The 26,322-nt window shown below is 46.5% G+C and overlaps 1 protein-coding gene across 1 annotated transcript; it reads right to left on the minus strand.

The window, feature by feature from the left end:
• Positions 1-1,082: 1,082 nt before the first annotated feature.
• On the minus strand, positions 1,083-25,388 carry LOC135391800 (uncharacterized). The gene is made up of 12 exons (XM_064622266.1): positions 25,198-25,388; positions 16,852-16,962; positions 16,714-16,782; positions 12,700-12,869; positions 11,373-11,425; positions 10,999-11,107; positions 10,590-10,685; positions 9,590-9,719; positions 8,756-8,863; positions 5,061-5,111; positions 4,843-4,931; positions 1,083-1,173 (listed from the first exon to the last, which is right to left on the minus strand). The coding sequence occupies exons 1-12, from the start codon at positions 25,267-25,269 to the stop codon at positions 1,098-1,100; spliced, it is 1,134 nt and encodes a 377-aa protein (XP_064478336.1). The 5' UTR covers positions 25,270-25,388; the 3' UTR covers positions 1,083-1,097.
• Between the last annotated feature and the right edge of the window lie 934 nt (positions 25,389-26,322).

The raw sequence follows: 26,322 nt of genomic DNA on the forward strand, positions 1-26,322 counted from the left end.
GTGCTATCAGACAGTAAGAGTTCGAACAACACTTACGACATTGACTGAATGGGTGGACAAAAGGATGCGTCAGAACAGGATTGGATTTGTGTCTGTGGTGGAATTGAGAGCCCAATGTAATTCTTACCAGCGGAGCAGGCTGATCAGATGGTGCTTTGTGTCAGGGGTCAGCACAGTGGTTTATCCAGAATCCCAAGCATGGAGGAGTGTTGAAAAAAGTTCGGGGGGAGGGGGGGGGTCATTATTATAGTTACATTAGTCTACAGCTGAAATTGCAAGGGCACCCCCTGTAGGGGGTACTTCCACCTAGTATCTTGGGTATTTAAAGCATGTAGTAGTTACTATGGGAAAGGCTTTGCGTATCCTGTTCACCGCGCAGACTGGTATAACGATTCTCTTGTTTTTTTCAAGAAGTTGCGGAAACCCGAACTTCCGGTGTGGACTTTCCACCAATAAACGTCGCGGGCGTTTGACGTCATACACATGGGAAAACCACTGCATAATAGCTAGAGTTTTGCGCTGATCGCACGAGTTGAGGGCAGAAATCGAAACCGCTTTTCGGCTCCTTGTTTGGAATAGTTGGCGGCTCCGCAGAGACGAAACGTTTCAGTTGTAACTTGGAGGCGCCATGTAGGTTCGTTATCCATACAAACAAAGACATTGACCAGGTTCTGGTCAGAGACCCTTTAAACGTACTGCCGCTGTACCTAGAAAGGTAGTAATGGAAAAAGGTAACCAGCTGTAAAAACAGCACAAGAGAAGTACCAACAGGCCCAAACATTCACCCCAAAATTCAGGGAACCGTTAAGGAAATGTTAAGGGAACAACTCAGAACGAGAAGAACAATAGTCTCTGTTCGAACTATCTGCCGCTCTCGTCCCTGAGGCTCCTTCGCACGTATCTGTACCTGCCCTCTGAGTGGACTTCTAGATTATCTCAGTTTCTTCTTGAGGGGATATTTCTAGTTCATAGGTTTTGCTGGAATGTCTGTAGACGACTTCTAGCAACTGAAAGTAGAGTACTGCTGTACTGACATTGCAAACTGTGACTGCTTCAAGAATGCGAAATATGGCCCACCAAGGAAGCAGCGCCAGGTGTTAACCCATCGTCATCCTGCGAGATGCGGTACCAGGAGCTCGGGTGCAGAACAGAGGCGAAGCCCTACGTTTCTTCCTGTAAGGATCCGACGGTACTTTTACATTAGGCTGTACCCTTCGGCCGCTCGTCTTCACTTAGTTCCAGCGCAAAATCTACCCTATCTGTTCCACGTTACAATAAACAAGTTTGCAGCATAAGCTGTTTTCTTTGCCATATAAGAACGTACACACGTGCCATTTGCATGAGGGTGACGGTGACTGTGATGTGATAAAGCAAGAAATTTGGATGTGAGTTTCGACGAAGTCGAACTGGCTACCCCAGTACGCTTACACGCAGAAGGTACAAACAGATGATGAGACGATGAGAAAACAAAGAGATGATGAACAGATGAACAGAGATGATGATCGACTTCAACATGTATGGCTCAAAAGTTGCGACCAAGTGAGTGTAAAATGTCGGAATCGCAGGAGGCACACACAGCACGCATTCAGCGAGCCATAGAATGTCTATAAGCCCGAAATCTCGAATCTCGAAAATCTTCAAGTGCCCTCAGTGCCTTGTCGGACGACGGAGGACCTAACAATTTCGCGATGTCGAAGGTTCGGGAGTCCACGCGAGAGAGGCTCTCCTCTAATACCCCTTCAGCATCAACTTTTTCCGACACCTGAGAAGGATATGTTCTACGTCCTCAACAACGCCACAGTAACTATACAATTAGGAAGGTCTCGATTTCCCAGTTTGAAGAGGAGACGTGCGCTGTACGGTACATATAGCCGTAGCCTATGTAGGCCAGTCGTCGTTTGTCGCTTGAAGGAATGTGGTACTCGAAAGCGTAACTCTGGATCGACCTTGTACAGAAGCGAATCCCGAGCAGGTCCTATTAGCCAGGAGGTGCTGCACATTTGTTCCATGAACGTCTTTATTTAATTCATAATTACTGTCACCATACAACAAATATTTGTGTTTTAGACAACCGTAATTTACCATATAGTTTTTCTCGATGTTTAATGTGTAGGCCTTACGAGAACCAGATGGAAAAGATGTGTCCATTTCGGTCACCAGAGTAGCCGTTCCACCGTGGGAACGCAGGTGTTTGCAGGATTGTAAAAGAGCGGGTAACTTTCCATTCCCCGAATGTGACGCAGGCAGCGACCTATTTGTGACTAGGGAAAGTGGACCACGTCTTGCCGGCATTCTAGAAAGCCCCGTGTTTCGAGATGTCAAAACAAGGGAACGTAGGGAATAAAGTCACTAGTCTGGTGGTCAACGAAAGTGAAAGGTCTAGTGAAAGTGGTGGCGGCGGTTCTCCGCTAGGGAGATTCCGAGGTGCGCAAGTCTGTACATTCAATGGGTGGACGGTATATAGTGGAACGGAACTTTGAGGATCGACGAAGAAGGGCAAAGACTGTAGAGTCAAGTTATGCAACCAAGTGTGTGAGAGTCTCTGTGTGATGAAGGTGAACGACGATTTTTTTGTGTACCCGCGAAGGAATATAGGAAGAACCCCCACTGAAGAAGAACGGCATTCGGCTGCGACCGAGGGCTCCGTAACCACCACAGCTCAGTTTGCTTGAAAAGCGATGACTGTTTTACATGCCGTGATTTATAGTAGCCTGTGTGACAGAGTTGTGTTGTAGTTCAGATTTGTGGTCTTGGCGTATTGTGATTATTGCCTGTGTGGCATTCTTATATTTGCAGCTGTGATTTTATAAGACCGTGTGTGTATCTGATCAGGTGTAGCAATAGTAAATTTTTGATTTGTTCGTTGTTCAAACCACGAGTCCTCGTTCATCTATACGCCCGCTATCCAACATCCGTTTGATTGGCTGAGTCCGAACTTTTATGTTGCTCACAGGGCTGTATCTCGCACCCGATTGACGTGCTGTGTGACAATTACATTAATGCGAAACATTTATATCTGAGTCTGGATGCGCATGCGATTTATAGTCATGGTAGCAGCAGTTCAGCTATGTTGATCAGCATATGTATATATATTATTGTACCCTATAAATTACAACAGCGGGTTACATGAGGAATTACGATGTAGCGCTACAAAATGGTCCCGTCGTACAGTTGGACGGCGAAAAGCCGCGCAGTAAAATGAGTTCGAGTGCAGGGGGTCACGTAACTATGCATCTGCTGATGCACACAGCTGATACACAAACAGTTTATGACAGTTTTTTTCCGCCAACATCAACATGTCGTCGGATGTTCCACCGCTTAAACCGCGGTACGCTGAATGAATTGAGTCCGTATGGGTGTTTTTTTTTATATTTAATTTGACAAAATACGTTAAAGGTAGTAATGTAAGTAAGTAATGTAAGTAAGTACAGTCATGAAAAAAGCACTAATACAGCAGTAGACGAAAAAAGTTGCACTGGATAATAACAGGTTGAAGTGTCACGATTTGTAATAACATTAATTCGAAAGTGGAGCAACGCAGGCCAAGGTACGCATATGAATCAACACGCTGGAGAATCGGAGGACCAATGTAATATGAATTCCTATGTGGGTCTAGGCGTGTAAACGACACTACCTTTCACTTATCGATGTTAACCGGTAACAGCTACGTTTCGTGCCAGTGGCTCATTTTATCGAAATCAGATTCGGAGAGCTTGGAAAGTCCGCGATGTGACGAATCGTGCGAGAGATAACGTATAGTCGTGGGCAAATAATCTGACGCGAGATGATATACCTGAGGGGCGAGTCATTGAGAAAATTAAAAAAAAAACGGAGGGTGCTAATCACAGTACCCTGGGGGATACCCGAGCAACTGCACTCTAAGAAGAAAATTGGTATCATTGGTTTAGCGCACAAAGCAGTCGCGTCGTATTACCCGCGGCTTATCTGCGAGTGCGGCTTATCTGCAAAAACATTTTCAAAATGTATCTAAAAACGAGTCCTGCGGCTTATCTGCGGTGCGGCTAATACGCGTGAAAATACGGTAATTGCAACTTTTTGTCCCCTAGACAACAATTACTCCCCATTTTAGTCCTTTAACTCCGACGTTTACACCCTTGGACGGCAAATGGCCACTGAGCTTCGCGAATGATCTTCCGAATTCAACAGGTTACGTAAATATGTGCTCCTGGTCAATTTGATGCCATAAGGCTGTATAACTTCGCCACAGAAATTTTCCGCACACAGAGGAAGAAACAGTTAACGCTTCTTTCTTCGCAAACTGTGCCCTACGTATGATCGCAAGATTTGATATTTCATTTTCAATTTCAATTTATTTTTCTTATATCACTCGATCTATCACGGTTGACCGTTTGACTCAAAGTATTTTCTTGCATGCACATCAGTTGTGCACCTGGGACTCTTACAACGGAACGTCAAATCTCCACTCTGTGATATTCATTTACTCCCGAAAGGGACTATTTTTCGTGGCAATGCATTGAGACCCAAAAGGAGTAAAATTACTAATTATTTTTCCTTAGAGTGTGGAGCTAGAGCGGATGATGCGTTGTTAACAGTCACGTACTGCTTATACGATTGCTTTACTGCTTGTTAAGGCGTGTTAGCTTAGGTAAAATCCGAAAATGAGGGACCCTTCATGAACGCTTTGGCGAAATACAAAAACAGCGCGACCATCCTGCGTGCAGCGATGTCATGGCTATAAAGATTGTCATGTGCTATTTCTCGCTAACTGTGTTTCACAGGATTTGAATGTATATAGGGTGCAGCACGCTATAGCGAAAGCCTAGATATTATCCAGGAAACCCATAATTCGCAGAAATTCACCATTCAAAGCGCTTCTTATCGGACTTGAGTATGTACTGCAAGTCAGCCGCTGTTGCCGTGCACCTTCCTCTATAGCAGAGCCTTGCATTCTGCGAGAAAACAATATACGGTGCAGGGTTACACTGGTATTGTCAAAGCCACCAGATCGTACATAGACAATACATAAATATTTACAGTTCCAGGTATGTATTAGCAAACGGGCATTTGGGGTGACTTACCAGAAAGTCAGTCGAGTTGCTCCAACTAGCGTGCCCTATCAGCCGTGCAGCCTGAAATGCAGAAAGGAACAGAGTCCAAGTTCTCATCTATAGGGCTAGCACTTTATCATACATTAGATTCCAAAGATAACGGGTGTAACAGATTATCTCGGCGAAATTATCGCTATACTCGTCTGCCTGACAATGCGGATACCATGTGCTGATTGGAAGAGGAACGAACGTAGAACACGTATAATTCGTTTACACTGCAAGAAAAATATCCGTAATTTAACCGCACAAGTTACTGCAAACTCTGTTGCTGACAAATGTGTCGTAGGTGAAATGCTGCATGAAATCCGTTTGGATTGCACACTGCGCAGTTCCAGACTGGGTTTTCGCAGCTTAACATGCCTTTAACGTAACACGCTGTCCTTTCGCTTATGGGAGCTGTGAAGTGTGCACTCCAATTTTTTGGATGACTTCTTTTCGGCAAATATGCCTTTTTTCTTTAGTCTTTATTATTATTATTTCTTACAATGTAGTGTTATATCAGAGGACTAAACGACTTATGAGCTATACAATGAGTATCCACACCCATGAATGTCCATGAATGTCACAATTAGGGCGCATAGGCAGAGTGACTTTATGACTCCATAAGCCAGCAACTACTAAAAAATTGTATTTATTTTGTGCCGTGTCACACAGTCAAGAAACTTCGAAGAAGGGTCGAAGCTTTAGAAGAGCGGCTGTAGCGACTCCTGAACATGCCCTTCCTTAATGTAACTGAGAAGAAGGCGCCTGTTCGGCCAAATAACTAGTGCAACACATGGTCAGTGGAAACAATTAAGCAGACTCAGCAAATCAAATTCAGCTGTGGAACTGCAGGTTGCGGAGTGCCGCTCTCGCCCTCTACCGTGTAACCGCATCCTGATCCGGCGACTGCAGAACATCACATTCTTGCCTGAGTTTTGCTCCAAGTTGTCAAGACTCTTCAAAGTGAGGGGAACAGCATGAACGATATTGAAAGAGACAGTGTCCTTTTTCTTGACGAGGTAAAGATAACCGAGGGCCTCGATCATGGCCGTTACCAGGATGTCTTCCTCGGAGCTGTAGCAGTGCCACAACAGCCCGAGAAACTTGCTAAGAACGAGTGTTGGTATTCGTGCTTAGAGGTCTGAATAGCAGATGGAAACAAGTTTTAGCGTACCACTTCAGCGGAGCGTCAATTGATGGACAGGTGCCGAAAGATCAGACTTGAAATTATTCGATTGTTCTCAGAGATTGGTTTTGTCTCTTTCGTGAGGCACCGCCAGCCATCCGATACTTGAGTGAAAAAGATGTCGTTCCTGTGGCAGCTGAGACAAGGACGTGGTTCATGGAGCTGACTGCAGATTGGTTCAAGTTTATGGCGTCATGGCGCAGAGGTCTGGCTCTGAGCTACGCGAATCCTGACAAGTACCCAATGGCTCTCGACGTCCTCAAGCTGACATGAAGATTCGCGACATGAAGATTCCATTGCAAGCCAGCTGAGGCCGGTGTTATTATGTCGGCAGAGGCTGTGCTGAAGTTGCACGAAGAGGTCCTGAGGGTATACGGCTACGAGTTCTTTTTAACCGGACATTTGGGCCAGGACTGCTTGGAGAACTTCTTTTCAGGGGTCAGGCTAAAAAAAATAATCCTGTACCAACCGCATACGACGTCAAGCGTCATCGTTCGAAGCTTCATCAAATGTGAATAAAGCATCATCAAAACAGGCTTCGATCAATTCTTTTGATCATTCATAATTCAAGTCCGTTCCAGAGTGTGCTGTGACTTTCTCTCATATCCCTTAGGGCCAGTTCGCAAAACCGGCGAAAGGGCACTGGATTTCATAAAAAAAGTTAATGATGCTGCTTAAGAATGCTGTTCAGCAGTAAATAACTTTGGATTCATTTAAGAAGAATGGCGTGATAGAGAAGGGACGCGAAACGGAAAGCAGAGAGGAAACTGGTGTATGCTGTGAGAGGGACGCTCTTGCATCGGAGTTTAACGGATTTGACTGAATGTGTTTCAAATATAGGATATACATATGATATAATACACCGCCTTGGTTTATTCTGTATACTGGTGGCAGTATATACAGGAGCTTGTAGCAACATTGCAGTGTGCGTTATGCACCGGCGCGCATCATACATCGAACATTTTTCAAATTGGGCCCGTTTTTAGGGGTGCGCGTTATACACCGAAAAGTACGGTATGTAGATACAAGATGAGTAATTACCTAAATTCTTAAAATTAGAGAGTTTTAGTATACCGCTACCGGTGCCCGGTAGGCTACCGCGGCTACCGGTGGACTTGCTTACCGCAGTCCCCGCCTCCGGTATAACAGGCTCGTTTAGTATAGCGCGACTCTACCGCGACATTTCACCGGTAGCGATCACAACAGCAGCGCACGGAGACGGGAAGGAGAGCGGCGGCGCTGCTGTCGATCTCGCCGGTGAAGCAAGCGGTACACTGGCGGTAGGCTGCGCGGTATTTCGCCCCTCCGACCGGCGGCCGGCAGGACCGGGAGGCCGGTATTCCGCTCGTGCTTGCGCAGAGAAGGCATGACGTCAATACCGGCCCCACTGGTAGCCTATGGCCGGTATACTAAAACTCTCTATTAACTTTCAGAATGGGAGGCAAACTTTGCTGAAAGCGATGCCTTTCGTTGTTCTTTTTTGTTAACTGAAACGCGCACATGCGTTAAAATATTAATCGCCGAATTTGGACACGCTGATGAGCCTAGACGGAAACAGCACTGACCGGGAGAGCAGGGGGCACAGCGCTCATACCCCGTTAGAGGGTCACGTGCTTTGGAGCGATGAAGATGAATGGTGCGGGTGCTGTTCGGCTGATCAGATCGTCCTGAGCAGATAAGCCGTAGAGTCGCGCTTCTGAGGCGCGCTGTTTCGGTTTCGGCTCGTTTGCATAACGAAATTCAGCTATGAATATTTCACAATTATGCTCTTGTTTCAGGATTTTTAAAAGATAGAATGACTTTCAACAAAGGATAGTCTTGCGTTATGATATCGCGTTTTTGACCGAAATTCCCTAATGAAAGAGTTAATGAATTCTAGGTAACTAGTCATCTTGTAGCTTCATACTAGTTCCAGCGGATGCGGGCATGGCCGTATAACTCAACTGCAAAACGACATCTGTGCTGTCATACCTCTTAGAACGTGAAGAAAAACAATGTACAAGTTTCCGGCGATGCAGAATCAAAAATAACAAAGACGGTTAAGAGCATCAACTGTTTACTATATACATTAAAAACAAGAAAAAAATTCCATGTGCCTTGGTAGCAACAAGTGGAGCTGATCCAAGAGGCTGGTGTCTTCCCAAAGGTTGGCACCTCAGAGCTCATCCACAGAACGAAATCTGCGCCCACTCGCGCTCAAGCGGCCCTTCAGGATGTCCCATACGTGTTCCATTACGTTAAGGTCAGGGCTCATTTGGGGACCTAGGTTGTCCAGTTAGTATTGTAGGGTTGTCCAGGTAGTCAAGTTCCACCGGAGCGGAGCATCTCCCCCACATCGCACTGCACGAAAGTCTTGTTTTTAATGTATATAGTAAACAGTTGATGCTCTTAACCGTCTTTGTTATTTTTGATTCTGTCATACCTCTCTTAGAAAAAAAAAGTATAGGATAAAAAACAAAAGCCCTGTATATGTATATGCTATGCGCCTTATGCTCACATGCTTGGACGAGTCACACGGAGTCCCATCCGGAGCGGTGAACACTTCAGTCAAGATATTGCGTGGTGAGCAGCAACGCAGCTGGCAGTGGTTTAGGTCGTCATCGCTCTGTCAAAGTAGAAGAATGCCTGTCAGGAGCCTTGAGCACAGGATACTCTTTAGTTTCAGCGCGTGTAACGTTCATAAATGAGTCTCCTGTCACGTTTGCGTTCTGTCTAATACCTGCTCAGCGGAGAGCACATCAACCACCGTAGCAAATACCTGGTAGCTGCTGCTGAGCCCTCCGTACCACAGCTGTCTGCTTGTATATTCTACCAAATGAATAGACTAAAAATTGCATTCTGGATATATTCCTTGCTTGGCTAAACTGTGGCACACGCTTGTATATATCTGCGAATGCGACACTGCCGTCGAGATGCGCCATTTTCGCGTTTTGAAACCAGAAAGAACAGACCAATAATAGGAAAGAAATTTTGCTGTCAAAAGCCAACGTTGTTTCTACAGAATCGCCGATATGACTCTAGCGTATCTGTGATGTTACTAATGTAGCCGGAGATACGTCAGGGCTTCCGTTATCGTTGAAGGTTCCTATTATCCCTGTTAGTGTGCATACCTGATATACTGGACGCGGAAATTATCCTCTGTATCTAATGCGAATATTTCGCCCGGCTGATATGCGGATCACCAGTTCACCACTCACTAGTCGGCGCATACGTCAGAAGAAGTGGGTTTGATAGTGAGGCAGCTTACTGCACACCTATATGTGGAAATTCTGTTGTGCAGGAGAAAGAAAACAACATATCTCTGTTCATGCTTGACAAGTTTTCTACATACCCCGCAGTATCTGACGTCTGGTCTGCCGTGTAATATAGCTCCACAGAAACTTCTTTCGTGGAAAAGCCGTCCCGGTGTCAGGAAATATTTCGGATTTTTACGTCGAGAGAGGCAATCCCAATGAATAGTGCTGTAAGTACAACATGTAGGTGGTCAGACAACGAGGTTCAGGTACGTGCACACGCGCACAACCAGAGGGAAACTACTGTTTAAACTGCAGTAGAGTCCTTTTTTTTTCTGTACTCAAGAATGCATTGGTGTACGTTGACCATTTCTTTCTTTTTTTTACACACGAATAGAAATCCAGCGAACTCGTAAGGAAGTATGAGCGGAATTGCGTTGGGTCTAGAGGCCCTAATATTTAGAACAGGGACTGCTCTTCTTGTTCTTTCCCAGCCTCCGTTCGAAATATCGGCAGCTTTCGTCCTGAGGCAATTCCCTTCATCTTCTCCTGTAGCGGTTCACGGCATAAAATGCAAGGAGTCTCGAAACAGTGGGTGAAGGTAGATGCCATCTTGTTTTCTTTTTGTTCTTGTGCTTGTCCAATGTGCTGGCCTCAGGAACTATGTTGCACTTGCTGCTCGTTCTGCCGCTGTCACGATTGATCCAGGTCGAACTAGAGCGCGGGCCCCATAACAAGCGGCAAGCAACGCGCTGCAGAAGTTGTCGCTGTTGCGTCTCGTCACAACAGCCAACGAACTCAGCGACATGCTACAAATATCAACTGGGAGTAGACGCAGAAATATTGAGTCGCGACCCGCGACAAAGCTTTTTTGACGCTCGCGTGGCGGCAGTGACGTCGATTTTGTCGCTACTGGGGTAACGACGTAAGACCATGAAATGTGGGGCCCAATGGCGCCCATGCCTCCAGAATGTTGCGCGCAGTTGTTTATGGTCCGTCACCCTTACGTTTTATCCCCAAGGACATGAATAAGCAAGCCCTTTGCCAATGGCGGATTATCTTTTACCAAGCGACACGTTTTTCACACAATCTACTAACCTTAAGTAAGCGATCATGTTGTTTTCGACGCGTAGATCAAATATGCTGTCTTCTTTGTGGCCGCATTCACAGTTGTCTTGTGCATCTGCACCCAACCTAAGGCGTAAAGGAAAAAAATAGTGATTCAAAACAACGACCAACGTGCGGAAGTCAAAAGCAAGGTGTATTTTCAGTGCGCTGGAGACTGCAGGTAAAGCTGTAATGAAGAAACTGAAATTATTTTACAGAGCGAAGCGCAAAATTTTGAATTAGATGTGGTGCAGTCTATTTCTTTTTCTTTTTTTTCAAATCTCGTGTACTGACATGAGATGCAAATTTCGGGTGTTATCGCCAGATTTCGAAGGTCGCATGCGCAATACTTGCAAGTCACAAATACTTGCGCACAATGTCAGGAAACAGTGCTACGTACACCTGTGCCATGTATCTTGCAACACGTTCAGTAGGCTCTTGAACATCTGAGGTACACGTTACAATCGCAGCACTGGCGTTGGTGCACAGACTCCGAGGCACTGCTATGCCTAAAAAGAGTGAGGAAAATTGCGATCAACGCACGTCTTCCAAGCCCCCGCTGCCAGGGAATCAGAAAAAGAATGCTGACATGGAGTAACGAATCGGCAATTGTATTTTTCTTTTTTCCTTTTTGCATAACAGCAGCGAAATTTAAGAAAATTGCATGTGTTACACATTCCTCGTGTCACTGTTGTCCTAGCATATGTTGAAGAACGCTTGAAAGCGTGAAAGATAAGGGCACTTTTGAGCGTGGAAGGAAAGACGAATGCGTACCCTCAACGACTTTACAGGGAACGTTGTCACCGGGCGATGCACATATCGCTCTCCTGAAATCGAGAAACAAGAAGGGTTACTGAATTTGTATTTAAAGGGTACTCCGCAACAGAATCAGCACAAAGGTTCTGGTATATCCGTAATCTTTGGGATGTCAGGAACATGTGTAGGATATATCTCGGTCCAAAACTGCGCAGACTTTACTCCAACGAATTTATTAGGAAGTGAGCGCTTCGCCTTTGTGAAGCGAGAGGGCGCTGATAGCAACACACTGCTGACATCATCAGGCATCCGGCAAGGGAGAAAGAATGCAGGCTTGGAAGCAGACGACAATACTCTGTGACGCCATGAAATCCTTCTCCGGGCAAACCACCGTGTAGTATGGAGCTACGTTTCTGCTCTTCGCATTTCCGTTTCCGTTTGCCATTGTCATCAGTTACGAATTAATTACTCGCGCAAAATGAATGCGAATGTTCTATTTTCGCTTTTCGTTTTTGTTGCGGCGTGTCCTGCGATGAAATAAAATTAGCACCTGCGGAGGAACGACGGGCGCAGGTGATCTGCGGCGCGCTCGCGATGCCTTTCTTCCGCGCACCTTTCAAAAATTGTCAACGCTTGGAAAGAGCGCATCAAAGAATCAGGGCCCGTTCTCACTTGGCGACGCCCGACGCGGCGTCGTGAGTAGGCGGCGGAAGTAGAGGCATTCCACTTGGTTTTTTTGCCATAGTTTCTCACACCATGTGTGAAATAAAATTCAATTCAATTCCCGCCGCCCAGTCAGCGCGCACGATTTTCATGTTCCCACCACTGTAGCATTTCGTCGTCCAAAGCAGACGAAAAATCAGGAGGCGTTGCATCTTTTATTTTTATTTTTGGCTCGTCTCCCCTCTCCCGACTCCGGAAATCGGCGTCTATTTCCGCCGCCCGCTCACGACGCCGCGTCGGGATCGTCAAGTGAGAACTGGCGTTGAGGGAACGTTCGATGTAACCTGTTCCCGTAACGGGTGACTCGTGACGTAAAGCGGCGCAGCTTAATAGGCACGAGGGGGACACAAAGCCGCCATTGCTGTAACTACCGTCGGGCGGGTGCGCTTCGAAAAACTGCTACCTTGTCCTGGTCACACGTCATAGGAAAAGGCATAAACAGGCATAATTCGGGCTTGGTCCGGGCCAGACATGGAGTCATTGGGCCGGGCCCGAGCGGGTAAATCAAAGAAAGGTCAGGCTCGGACGAGGCCTGGATCTAGGAATGCGACTCGTGCAGTGCACCCCAGCAGCTAGGGCTAAGGCCATGATAACTATGTATCAACACAATGAAAGCACTCACCCCGTTGCGAGCAGGACCACGTGCTTCGTATATGCTCTTCCGCCGGCTTTAGCTCTCTCTTCCTCATGTAAGGCCGCTACGTGCTCTTCGAGGATCTTCAGAGATTGTTTTCCGTCGAGATGTCCATCCTTTCGTAGCTTCATGAAGCTTTTCTCTTTTCCTGACCCAATCTGTTTCCATTTTTTCCCAAGAAGAAAATGAGAAATGTAAGATCAGCAGGAACTCTCAGGTCTCGTCCGAAAAACTCAGCTAGTATGCTGCACACAGTATGGCATAAGTGCACGCGACCTGGTGGGTGGCTACTTACTGAACAAGTCTGAGCACAAAAAAAAAAAACAGCCCCCCACAGCTCTCGCAAAATCTGTATCTAAATGCGTGATACTGCGCAAGCAGTCCGTGCCTCGCGATTGGTCGTACGCCACAGGCGTGTTTGGATTGGTTGCCGGAATTTGAAAACGGGACTTCGCGCTTCCTCGCCTGCGTACTGCGTAGTCTCTCAGCGGTTTCATCTGAAATTTGAACGGTGGACGCCAGGTCGGCCGTGCCTTTCGTTGGGAGGCAAGTGCATTCGCCGTCTTGTCCGCGTATTATGGCGCTTTCATCGTGTTGTACTCTTTCTCGATACAAGCATCGGTCTACGAACAGTGAATCGGATTACAAAGTGAAGTGTTGTCGTGAATTCTGGATCAATGAACACGTTCGAGCGCCGTCAGATTTGCACTGCGGTGGCAAGAAAATCGGACTCATGAAGCAGCATCATTTTATGTTTCACGTATAGCAAGCGAGGACATGATGCTCAAGAGATTGTGCGCAAGTAGTATGTGACAGTCGCTAGGAATAGGCTGTGTCGATATGCGCGTTTTGCATGTTTGAACTTTGGTGCAGTATGCCAGGAAGCGCTACGCAATGGACTCAGTACGCTTGCGTCAACCTGCCGATTGTGTCAGTGTAATGGATCAAATAAATTTCTGTTCATCACAACACTTTTCACAGTTGTTTTGGAATCACTTTACGGCGTGCATGAGAGCTAGTAGACCTAGATGCCAGGGGTAGCCAGTACGGGCTAGTATGGAAAGCAGAAGTCAGCAAGAGCCAGAACCGGTCAGGCTGCGAGCCGGACGGAAACACTTCTGATTGGAAGATTGAGGAAGCAATCGCCGCATTCTCATTGGTCGTGTGCTCAGTGTTGTGTGAATTTTCCCTATACTACGGTATCTATGGGGAGTTGCGTGGAGCAGGAAAAACGACGATAGGACACATATGGTATAGCAGACCAGGTCTTGCTGCAGCCATGAACTGTGACAGGATACTAAACGACAGGACGTCATGTCCATAGACAATGTTTGAAGAACCTTTAAAGGAGCAATGAGGTGACAATCAAACACGGCTCGGAACGCAGCCTCATCTGTCAATCTGTCAATCAGGTGGACAGACAAGGCAGGAGGTGAAATTTCACTTTCTCCCGCGAGGAAATAGATGGAAGAGAGGGGGACCGGAGTACTGCGCAACCTGTACGGTACAGCCGGAAAATCTTGTTGCCACGTGATGTCGTGCGTTGGCGGTCATTGGCTGCTCCGTCCGTTCTCCGTTGTTACTCTCTGTTTACCTGCTGGGCAAGCAGTCCCGTGGGCTGCGCGGCTGCGTGCTACCCCGTCTGCTCAGTTCAGCTGGCAGAGTGGGTTCTTTTTTAGTCGATTACGGAAAATAAAGAACGCCATGCTCCTCACAGCTGGTTATGTGTTGCAAATACAATCATTATACCTGTATCTTACTAGATTTCTATCTGTGAAGCACGGTGGAAGCTGCCATCAAGCTCTAAAAGCTTAGGGGTTTCCCATGCATTACTATTGCGAATCTCAGAAACGATTGGAGAATCATTGCTGCGCAGTCTTTCGCTAAACGTCCGAAACACGCCTTCTAACCCCTCTCTGTCGTGTGCCGCCACCTGCTTTCACGGGGAGTTTCATCTCCTGTCTTTCTTTACTCCGTGATAAGGGGTCACCATCCAAATTAATTTTTACTGTGGGTTATGCAATGTGTTGTCATTGCGCAACCAAATTCGCAAAAACAGCCGGAGAAAGAAGCCGCGGTCTGCTGACACGATCCTCGTGTGACGTGGAGAAGTCACTCTGCATTTCATCTTTGTTTTTTTCTTCCCAGCTCACGCGCTGCTTATACCGGCACGAGCCGCGCCGGCCTACGTCACGAGTCACATGTCAGGGGTATAGGCTACGTCACGACGTTCCATCATTCTCCGATACGTTCTTTCGAAAAATTTATACGGGATGGGAAAACGCAATGGGTAGCGCAAGAGAAAATGAAGCTGCCTATCTAAGTTGGGGGCCTACAGATCGCTGATCTGAAACAATTATCACAAGCCCATGCTTTACATGAAATATATAGGAAGTTGGATGGCAAAGACATCGGGCAGCAGGTAGCTAAATTTTGGCTGGGAATAAACACAAGACATTTTCGCCAGCACAGGATAGATCACAGGAGTCCCACGTCCGAATGGCAGCCAGCGATTTATGAAGCAGGGAAGCACACATTGTTGCAATTGAAAAGGTTAGACAAGAGCAAAGACTACAGCGGAAGCTCAGTCGCAGAATTATACAGAGATCTGAGGGGGAAAGAAATACAGAAATATTCATCTACAATAACAGCGGAAGGTTTGAAAAGAATACATAGTTACTGGTCATACGGCAAAAGAAAATGATTCGTGTGGAAAGTGGCGTACGTAGGAGATCATTCCAGTGAAGGACAAGTTTTATCTGTGGGCGAAAAGCCGCAAAAGGAACCACGAGCTTTGCGGTCAAATAGAAACGGTGAGGCACGCCGTCTTCGCGTGTAAGGTACCGGCGTACCTGTGATCCTGTTTTAAGAAATATTTTGGATTAAGTGACTTAACGCTTGAAGAAGATGTGGGGAATCATAATGGGAAAGCAACCAAAAGACAACAGAAACTTTACATGTTAATAGCAGGGGAAATCGCATATCAAGTTTGGGTAAACAGGTGTAGAGTGGTGCATGGTGGGGCACTGCTGGGGTAAAGAACGAATGAGAAATATAATCAGATACTACGTACGAACTTGGCTTGGGAGGGAGCGGCTAAGGTTAGGAACAAAAAACTTCGCCAAACAGTGGCAGCGTAAAGGGTTCAGGGTACTGGAGGGTATTATTGTATTTAAATTGCCAGATTAGTTAAATGACTGTAGAATATGATAACGCCGCAACACAGGGAGGGGATCTATCGGAAATTTGGGGTGAGTTAATTGCAAAGCACAGGAGTGTTGGCGCTCTTCTGAAGCACACGGTACAGCGTTACACTCAAGTGCAAAAGCAATGGGGCAGAGTTTTAGAACTGGCCTCAGTTGTTGACTTGGTTGGGGTAAATAAAGCAAATAAGTAAATAAAGGATATAGCGAGTGGTAGGTTAAAACGATAAGGAAGATGGATTTACTAATTTTGTGGCTCATCTAACCAGTCATCAATACAATACACATATTAGATAATAAGACATATAATATACAAATACATATAATTTATTATAAGATTCTTTGATCTTCCATCATGATGCCAATACATAGGTTACGGTAATAAGTTACGGCGCGTGTAAACGGGCTCTCCTGTTCTATTTTCGAAGTCTGATGTGGGCAAGTTTTCGCTCGTCCCATCTTACAGTTTGCAATAGAAGGGAGAATCAAGAAGGATATTTAATAATAAAAAAAAAGGCAGGCAAAGAGGTGTGTGTGAGCTCACCTTCCGGTAATTTGCTGTCTTCAGAGATAAGATACTTATCTAAACCACCAAGAAGATCAACATTCCTCGAGGGGAACGGGTTCAAGAATAGCTGCACCAAGTTCTTAAAAATGTATAAAAATGAGCGTTGATTTGTCTGTCCCCTAGTTGTAAGTAAAGCAGCACTCCTGTTGTCAGTGTCCTCGTTGCTGCTTCAAGATGAGCGCATGTTACTAGCTACCCCACTTCACCAGTTTACTGAAAAATGTATCGTACCCTAAACAAGCTCGTGAGTACAAGTCTTATATGTACATTCCGGAATCCGCCAGCGTACTTCAGTGTAGCCTGGAAAAACAGCACACATCGTTGAAATGAATCACCAACAGTGGGGGACATGGGAATATTTGTTCTTACCCCGTTCACAGCAGCTTCCAGAGACTCTCTTGGAACCTTCCCGCTACCCAGGCTTACATATGAGTCGTCAATTATGGCGTGTATGGACACATCAAGAGGACGAGGAAGAATCTAAAAGAACGTGATCAATAATAATCGCACGAGAGGACATAGCATTGTTTCTTATTACTGAGAAAAAGTCGTTTACTTCACATTGCACACTGGAATCAGATATTATCAGTTCAGTAACAGTCAACGCAAACATTTTGTGTGTTGTAGCCTTTCTTCCACAAGTTTCACAGCTTGCGTTTTGATATTTTCTCGCAAAAGGACCTCCTAACAGTGTCTAATTGGTGAGTTGGCTCGCACGGGCACCTTTGCGGACAGAACGTGAGCAAGGTCAGAGGGAATGCACATCTTGTTGAAAATGACGTCCCTTACGGTACTCTGCAAGCTTCTGCTCTTGAGGATGCATACTTGCGCGTTTCTGACAGAATAATTTTCTTGTGGTAATTTAATCGTGGTAATTTCTTATCGTAAAGAATCATTTTCTTTTCTAGTGTGTCCTCGTTAATGGTTTCTGTGGTGCCCTAACTCAATACATACACGGTTAGAACAGGAAGGCACCGCGTCTAGCGCTTGCAGGATGCTTCCCGCATTGGGGCACCGAAATTGTACTGTTTGATGACTTGTTGAGTAGGTCACAAAGAACAGGGGATGGGCGATACGCAAAACCCAGCGGCCTCTTGTAGCGCTCACGTAAACCTCCGGAATTCCGCCATGTTTAAGGTTCCCTACCCGACCCGAGTGATATATACGACTTATCTGCATAAGTTCTGTCGCGTGTCATGCCACACACAAGCGCTATTTCACTATGTTATTCGCGTGGTAAGATGTGGAGTTCAAAAGAGAATGCAACACACACACACACACACACACACAAATAGAGATACGATGATGAGATGGGGCTGATGCCGGCCAGCAGGCTGGGCGCTGCCCCAGTGCCACTTGTACGTGATGAGAGATGATGATGGATATGATAAGGGGTCCGGTAATCAAAGCAGAGTGGAGAGGCCTGTTGATGACAAGAAGTCCCAAAGGTGACGCAGACGATCGATCATCGCCCATTTACCATAGGCAAGGTGCTGGGCCCATGGTCCAGTCCAGCTCATACACGCCAAGAGAATGCAAGCAAGGAAGAGCCCTTCTTATTCCATTGGAAGCATAGGAGTGTGGTCATTTCGATTTTTTGAGAGAGAATTAAGTTAACCTAGTGCAACGGCTGCTCTTTTGTCTCCTTTAGTACAGTTCATTTAAGAACTATTTATTGCACTGCGTACAGCAGAAACATTTGGTAAAAATAAAAGCTTAGTACGATTGCAGCAAGTATCGATTTCCAATTATCCCAAGACTATCTATAGTTTCTCGACAGTATCGATGTGCTATCGACAGTTTTGCATCACTGCTACGCGTTTCTTCGGAAGTTTTCTCTCTTTCTTCTTGAATGTGAAGACTGATGGCGCCGCAAATTCACAAAGAACCCGTCTTGCATTTGGTACGTTTGGGCCAAGATCAGTCTCTCTGAACACATCTTTGCTGTGTCGGCATTGGACTTATGTTTTCTCTTGGTGGCTAGCAGTCATTTCTGTCTCAGGGAAGCTGTGGAAGGTGACAGTATAAGACGAGCATGAAGTGAGCACGCTAAACAATTGCGGAGTGCACAGTCCGAGGGGCATATCTGAGGTGGTCTGTCTGTCTGATAAACAGTCACAGTGCAGTGACAGTTATATGGGAGATGCTCAAATAACGAAAACTCGGATTCACCACTACATTCGCAGATTCATTTCATATGCGTAACGGTGCGTATCACAGCGGGTTTCACAGTAACAACTGCAATCGTACTAAAGCTTTTATTACATTCCGTTTATGTTCGTTATGTTCCGTTATGTCCGTTTATGTTCGTACGTTCGTTTATGTCGTACGAAATGTTTCTGACTGCACGTACTAGCGAATTCTCAAGTGGTCTGTACTAAACCGTATAAATTGCCCTTAGAATGGGATAACAAATGAGCGCTGCAGTATGTAATTCTGTTGCTTTGTATGTAATTTTGTTTCTCAAAATCGAAATCACGCTAATCAGTGCTTTCAACGCACTAAAGAATACAGGCATTTGAAGCTTTCATACCAGGTTTCCATTCACTTTTGAATCCTTCGTCTCATCACGCAAATAAGATAATGTAACAGCATATGTGTGAAGCATGACACGCGACAGAACTGTTGCACGACAGTCGTGTGCATGGCTCGGGCCGGGTGGGGCGCCTGAGACATGATTGCGGAACCGCCGGTAGGTTTCTGGGAGTGCTACGAGATGGCGCTATGTTTTGCATGCCGTCAGAGCCATTCTCCGATCTTTTGCCGCTTCATGAGTGGAGCCTATTTTGACGTAAGAGTCGTCGTTGCGCCGCCCTGAAAGCTTGAATCCGACCAGAATTCGCTTATCAGCCATCTGGTGCGCGGCATTTCGACACTGATGGAAGATGGAAGTCACTGAAAAACTGATTTGTCCCTTCAGATGACGCGCCCTTGGAAGCCGCTCTGGACGTGTGTTACCCTAGCTCAATTGGTAGAGCCCTGGACCGGTAATCCAGAAAATGGGGGTTCGTGCCCTACAGCTGGCTAACCTTTTCAGTGACTTCCATCTTTCATAATTAATTTCTCAGGAACTTGAGGCTTTGTATGTATTCCTCCTTTCTATGCCTTCCAGCCTCAGCACATCAGATCTCTCATAATTTGATACTGTCTGCCAGCAGGCCGACAGCTTTGTTGTCATACAGAATGCAATCTACAGGAATAACCGGCTTATGACCCAGAGCCGCATGTGATAAGAGGGGGGGGGGGGGGCTTTGTTGCCAAACTGAAAGAGTTCAAGAACGAAGGGGTTTCGAAAGGCCCATTTACGCACGTGTCTTCCCTCCTTGCATCGTAAACGACGATCAATATGGCGACGCCGACTGCGTCACGACGGGACAACAATAGAGCACGGCGGGGGAGGTTGCTTAGCCGTGCCGTCGCGTGACCCGTTTCAAGTTAGGCTCCTCCTAGTGGTCAAACTCTCCCTATAAACGGCTCCGCATACCGTTAAGGGCGAAACACATGTACGACAAAATGCATGACCCGTCGTGCGATGAGTCGCACAGTTTCGTGTCATGAGTTGTCGCGTGCTGCATCAGCAGACACACGGGTGGCGACATCCTTACGACAGGTCGCTCTGGACCGCCGTGTTGCTAGAACAGCGCGGCCAGAGATACACTCTCTTACACTTTATTTAACATAACCAAATGTGCTCACTCGTAAAACACAGTAAACGAGAACAATTCATTCCTTATTTCACGTATCTTTCAAGGCGCAACACGACGAAATCAGCCACTGTTTGCATTCAGAACACACACTGTCGGCCATTTTTTCTCGGACCCATCCCGTCTACCAGAGAGGCAGCATCATTGGCTGCTTGGTTCATGACGTCACTACATCAGCACGACAACCCACCGACGGGAGCGGAGATATCCGAGCAGTTTTGTCGTGCTGCGACGACCTATTTCTCCAGAATCCGTCCCAGGATGCTTTGCGCTGCGACGCATCGCACGACGGGTCGCACATTTCGTCGTACATGTGTGTGTCTCAGCCTTTAGGGTGCCCGTGAGCGCGTTATCCTCCTCCGTCGTCATTGACGGGGTGGGGACTTCGTAGTGACGGGTCCGCGGCTGCGCCTCGGGGCAACCGCCATTTTAGGTAACATCTTGCCGCCTTTCGTTCGTTTGGCTCATTCCAGTGTACACTTCTTTTCTTCACAACTTCTCCTCGCTTTCGGAACATTTTTGCAAGAATATAGAGTGCAACAACAATTTAAAATGGCGGTGTGGAAATGCACACACAATGCCAAGAATTTGTACATGAAATACAAAGTTACGGTGGTTGTACCGGTCCAACAGAACAAAAGTGTGATTTTTTCCAACGCGGGTTTGGAAACTCAATATTTTCCAAGCATTTTCTGTAGAACAATCCCGTGTGCTGCCACAGCTCCCGTACAGAAGAAAACAGCTATATTGCCTTCAGAACGAGCAGCCAAATCGGGCAACAAATGGTACGGCACGAGAAGGGTCTTAACTTTGAAAGGTTTCACATATGGGGTCGATGCGCCGTAAGTACAGACAGCCGTTGATGCACGAAGCGGCAGACGTGCACATAAACTGCAACCAGACGATACCTGAGGGTAGGGCTGGTGAGAGATGGGGGCAGCCGGGGATGGAGCCCGGTGGCCCGTGACTCCTCAGGGGCCCGCCCGCCCGACCCAAAGCCGAAGGTTGCTAGCAGCAGGAGACGTGAGTGGGCGGCCGAGGCTGAACTCATCCGGAATCATCCCCGGCTCCCGCAATTTCTCTCGCTCGCCCTGCGTGGCGCCACAGCTCTCTCACACACACAAAAGATGAGGCGCATCCTGCCTGCTCAGTGCTGTACTGGAGCTAGTAAACTCAAAAACAGATGGTATAGGGTGCTGCCATTCTCTACGTCACTTATGCAAGAAGCAAGTGCGGCTACAGGTGCATCGCAACGAGCGTATTTCACGTGAATGTACACGTCTTGAGACACATCCGTGGGCATCTTGCCCGTGGAGATGTGTTCTTCCTTGATGAGGATACAGTTCGTCAGCTGCAGCTCCCATCCAGCAAGGTGACCATAAGGCATGTTATCGAGGTGCTCGATTCTGAGAAAGAAAAAGAACTAAGAGCAGCCCACCGCATTTCGAAGCACCATGATAATAACGGACTTTTTTTTTTAAATGAAGGTCTCAACTGCAGTGCAACTGTTTCGACAAGCACCAATGCAATTCGCTGTTATGTCAAGCATGGAGTTTTCGATGGTGCTGCAACGACGACAGTCTGGCTTTTCCTCGTTGTGTTCGCTTGGTACACTGTAATGTCACACGTTCTGCTTCTGCAGCAGTAAGCCTTCACACTTACCACACTTACCTTCCTCAGGACAACATTAAGGAGGTGCTAGACAACAACGAGTGACGACTTATACCTGAGCCGTGCAAGTGTTCAGTCTACAGCATTGTCAATCATCTGGCCGGTTTCTTGGGAGCAGAGTGCTTTCTCAAAACAAAAGTCTGTGAGACGTGCCGCGAATCTCACTAGTGTCCGTTTCCACTGACTAACATGTACTTTAACGACGTTGAAACTGTTGGGCCCATGGAATATGAATACGACTTACCCAAGTCCTCCGGTGTTAGACGCGACACAAGGATACGAGCAGATTTTCAAAGCAGCATCTGACTCAGTGCTAGATGCGCCAACTTATTCAAAGCAAGCTTATGCACGGTTAAATTCAAAACACCCTTTTAGGTGCGACAGGGGAGTAATTAGGGTGTATCTCTACCCTTGCTCCCTTTTTACACCCTCACTGGAAGAATTACTGTGTCTGGAGGGTGTGAAATGGGTGTGAAAAGGGTGTGATAGCTAGGAGAAATTTGCGGTATAGCACTTTTGCAGTCATGGGAGTGAAAAATGTGTAAACAAGCCAAACGTGGTGAGCTCTGCAAGCATATCATGCAGGATATCTTGTGTTCAAACAATGTACAGATGCGCCTCTGTGCTCACGGTCAGAGCATAAAGCTCAGGTACGCCGATTTTCGAACTTTACGGAATGGAATGCTCACACGATGTGTTCATAAGGGAACACTGATTACGTGTGCAATATAGTTATCCCAAACTACTCGCGGTTTTTCGAAAAAGTGAATTTTTTGTTTCACTGACATTTCGTCTTGTGGCCCACAAGCCCTGTGTCGACGATATATTCGTGGTCTGCCCGTGCTCCGGCTTGGCATGACATTTGGCTTGGTTTCTTCCGCCAAGCCGGCCGGTTTCTCCTGCCGAGCCGTCTGCTGCGCAGGTTGAGATTGGGGATGTGATAAACAGTTCCAGCCAGTATATTTCTGGACTTCACTGAACCCATACACGAGGCACGTGTGTTTTGCTTCCTTCGACTGCAAAGCATTTGTTGGGTCAGTACAAACTTCCTGGTGTGTTTCGTGTTCTGTGCTGCGTGCCGAGAATGCGTGAGCGTTTTGCTCCCGTCTGCAAGAACACTTCAGCATATAGTTCCAATGTTTCAAACCACAACTTTCCGAAAGGCGAAAGAAAAAGCTATTGACTGCAACAGTCGGTTACAACTCCGACTGGGTGTCACCTTCGAAAGCAGCGATTTGATCTGTTCATTCCATCATACGAATGTTACGGAAGCAATGCGCAACTTGTTTCACACGAAGCCGAAGATGTCTCGTCCGGGATGTTGTGCTAACCTTATCTGAAGCAGGAGATTGCAGGGGCAGGGCTAGGCATCAGATAAAGGCAAGACGTGTAATGTTAGACAAGTCAGTCATGCGGTGCAAATGCCATCATATAGAAAATAGATACGCTGTCCGTCAGTTACTGCGTCATCCTTTAGAGATAGGCCCCAGCGAGTGTATTCTCGGTACAGATTTGGAACTGCCTTATTTGTTAAACGATTTCGCAGGCATTCTGGCACCACCGAAAAGCTTGCACTCCACGTCTCAGCTATCACCGTCTGGGTTTCAAGCTGAAGGCTGTCACCAGTGCCAACCAGACGCCCCTTCAAAGTTCATCTGTTTTTGCTGACGGAACAGTGACGCCTGGTACTGAGACATTTCATTTTCTGATGAATCAAGTGCATTGTATCACTTGTGCTCGACTTCTTGTGTTCGTATACCCTTGCTGTCGCTCGCTAGCTGAGAGCAACCATGCATGAGGTGCTTATGTTCTTACTCCAGGCAAAATTGAGAAACGAAGGTGCGTTTCGAGGGCAGTTGTATGTGCTCGTTCTGAATATCACAACCGTTTTAACACATCGGGAAATCGGCGTAGCTGACGTTTAAGTAACGAGTAAGTCTTTTGCCAGATGGTGACTAGTTAAATAGAAATTGTGAGTGACAAAGCTAACAGTGCTGTGAGCGTACGGAGCAGGAGAATAGGAACAGACAGGGACTGACTTCTGGGCAACAGGGTATGCATGCTTGCATCATTCGCTACAAACTGTACTAACTAACAATACTGCTAACGAACAATACAAACTAACTATACTGCTACATACTATAAAGAAGCGCAACGTTGTTGTGCCAACTGCCACCGAGAAAAACTCCAGTGTTATGTGTCAGGAAACATGAACCATTGTTGGTCTGTAGCGTTTTTTTTTCCTTCACTTGCGACATTTCTAGTCAGTGTATCTAAATATGTTCATTTGAATAAAGCTGTAATTTTTGCATTTTCGTGTCCTTGCAGGGTGACGCTCGAGACAATACACCCTTTTATTGAGGGTGTAATGTCTCCTTGGGGTCTACATTTACACCTAAAAGGGTGTTAGTTATCGAACTTTCCAAAACACCCAAAAGGTGCAATACACTGGACTAAAAACACCCTTTCTGAAGGGTGTATTTTCTTCTTGTGGGTGTTCATTTACACACTAAAGGGTGTTAGTTATCGTATCGCGTGATTAAACCCTAAAGGGTGTTTAGAATTTAAGAATGTAGAGTTTTTCTGAAAAAAGTTTGCTGGCGTTCGTCTGCAAACGTACCTCAAGTGCGCGGACGAAAAGAGTGTACAAAGTTCGTACAGCAGCAAAACCTGTGCGGTTGTCAACCTAACTATGAACCAGATGGGTAGAAATCCAGCAAACCGGTAGAGATGTAGGAAGGGAGTTGCCTCAGGACAGAAGCCGCCGATATTTCGAACAGAGACTGTTCTTCTGGGAACTTCTGGGAACAGAAGAAGAACAGTCTCTGTTCGAAATATCGGCAGCTTCTGTCCTGAGGCAACTCCTTTCCTAACTATGAACCAGTGTTTATAACATAACTATTCCCTGTATTTTGTACATTTTTTGCCTGCTGTGCAGTAGTAGAAAAAGGCCTCGCGAACTGACAGGTGGTGCAACAACACCCTTCCATGATCGTATTTAATGAGGGATCTTGTGTGTACTCCAGTGTGTACAATGTGCTCCGGTATAGGGCAGTGAAGGGAACACCCGCAGGAAGGGGGTCGGGGAACACCCTCAGGGTGGGGAGTCAAGAGGACCCCCTCAGGGACGGGAGACAGAGGAACACCCTTACAAGGGGAGTAGCCTAAACACCCAATGGGAGTGATATGTGTGACGAACGTGAACACCCCCAAGGGAGGTTCCCATACTCCCTTTATTCTGAGAGCGTATTCGAAGCCTTTAAAATACCCCAAGTAGTACTGAGACGCGTAAACGGAATACGAACAACTTTCAAAACGCTCACCTGAACAGATAACTTACCGGACTCCCCTGCACTGAAAATGTATGACACCATGCCAAGAACGCCGCAGCGAGGAACGCCTCTCTGAACATGCTGCCTTCTGCTTGCGTGCGACAATTAATTGTACCGAGGCAGGCTCTGTTCAGAAACGCTGTAGATGAACTGACTGCAGGGAACAACTGACTTATAAGCAAAGTCCCAGAGGGATGGCCTGTTGTATGACCTACTTAACAACTGAAAACAACAACGTGTCATATCTCCCACTTGAAGATAATTGTTCCTCGTAATGTACCATATTTATATGTGTCGCGATATCAGCCTTACGCAAGTACAACACAAGAGCAAACAGTGTTATAAGAATGCGATGTGTCGGGCAATGGAAAGTCTATGCTTCCATTCGAACATAATATCTTACCTGTCGAAACCTCCACACGACGAGAGAGTTACATTCACTTTTCATGTGAGTTATGCCGCTCCGGTCGAGTCTCTTCCAAGACACAGGAGCAACAACTGGGACTGGTGTACTTATAAAGGGGGAAAAGGGAGTTTTTTCCCCTTTTTAAGTACACCAGTCCCGGTTGTTACTTCTGTGTTTTGTGTACCTGGCAGTCCTTTTTATCGTTCTCTTCCAAGACCGCTGTTTGCAATGTGTGAACAATATGCTTATTTCACTGGTGTCATCACGCACAGTATTTTAGCGAACATAGAAGGAACAGCATATGTTTTAAATAACGACGACTCTCGTCCTGAGTCTGTTCTCTCGGCACATGCAAACGTTCGTTTGAATATTTTGGCGCGGCCGAACCGGAACTGAACCGGAACGCAATCCAAGCAACGCGAACCCGAACCGAACCCGTATATTTTGCGGTTCGACACCCTGTTCGCAACTACTGCACAACCGTCGTTATGTCCTATGCTACCACGTGTCATTACTTTCACGTTAAAGGAAGACTTCGCAAGGATTCGAAAAAAAATAAAAAAATAGGTGAGCATCATACCGAACACGTACAGCTCCCATGATACCGAATGCAGCATTGGCATTCATTTTGTGCGACTAGTTAATTCGTAAGCGATGACGATACCAAACCGAAAGGAAAGTGCAAAGCGCGTTACGTGACGTTACGGTGAAGTTACGGTGACGTCAC

This window comes from Ornithodoros turicata, chromosome 4 (assembly GCF_037126465.1).
Source record: "Ornithodoros turicata isolate Travis chromosome 4, ASM3712646v1, whole genome shotgun sequence".
Taxonomy (NCBI): domain Eukaryota; kingdom Metazoa; phylum Arthropoda; class Arachnida; order Ixodida; family Argasidae; genus Ornithodoros; species Ornithodoros turicata.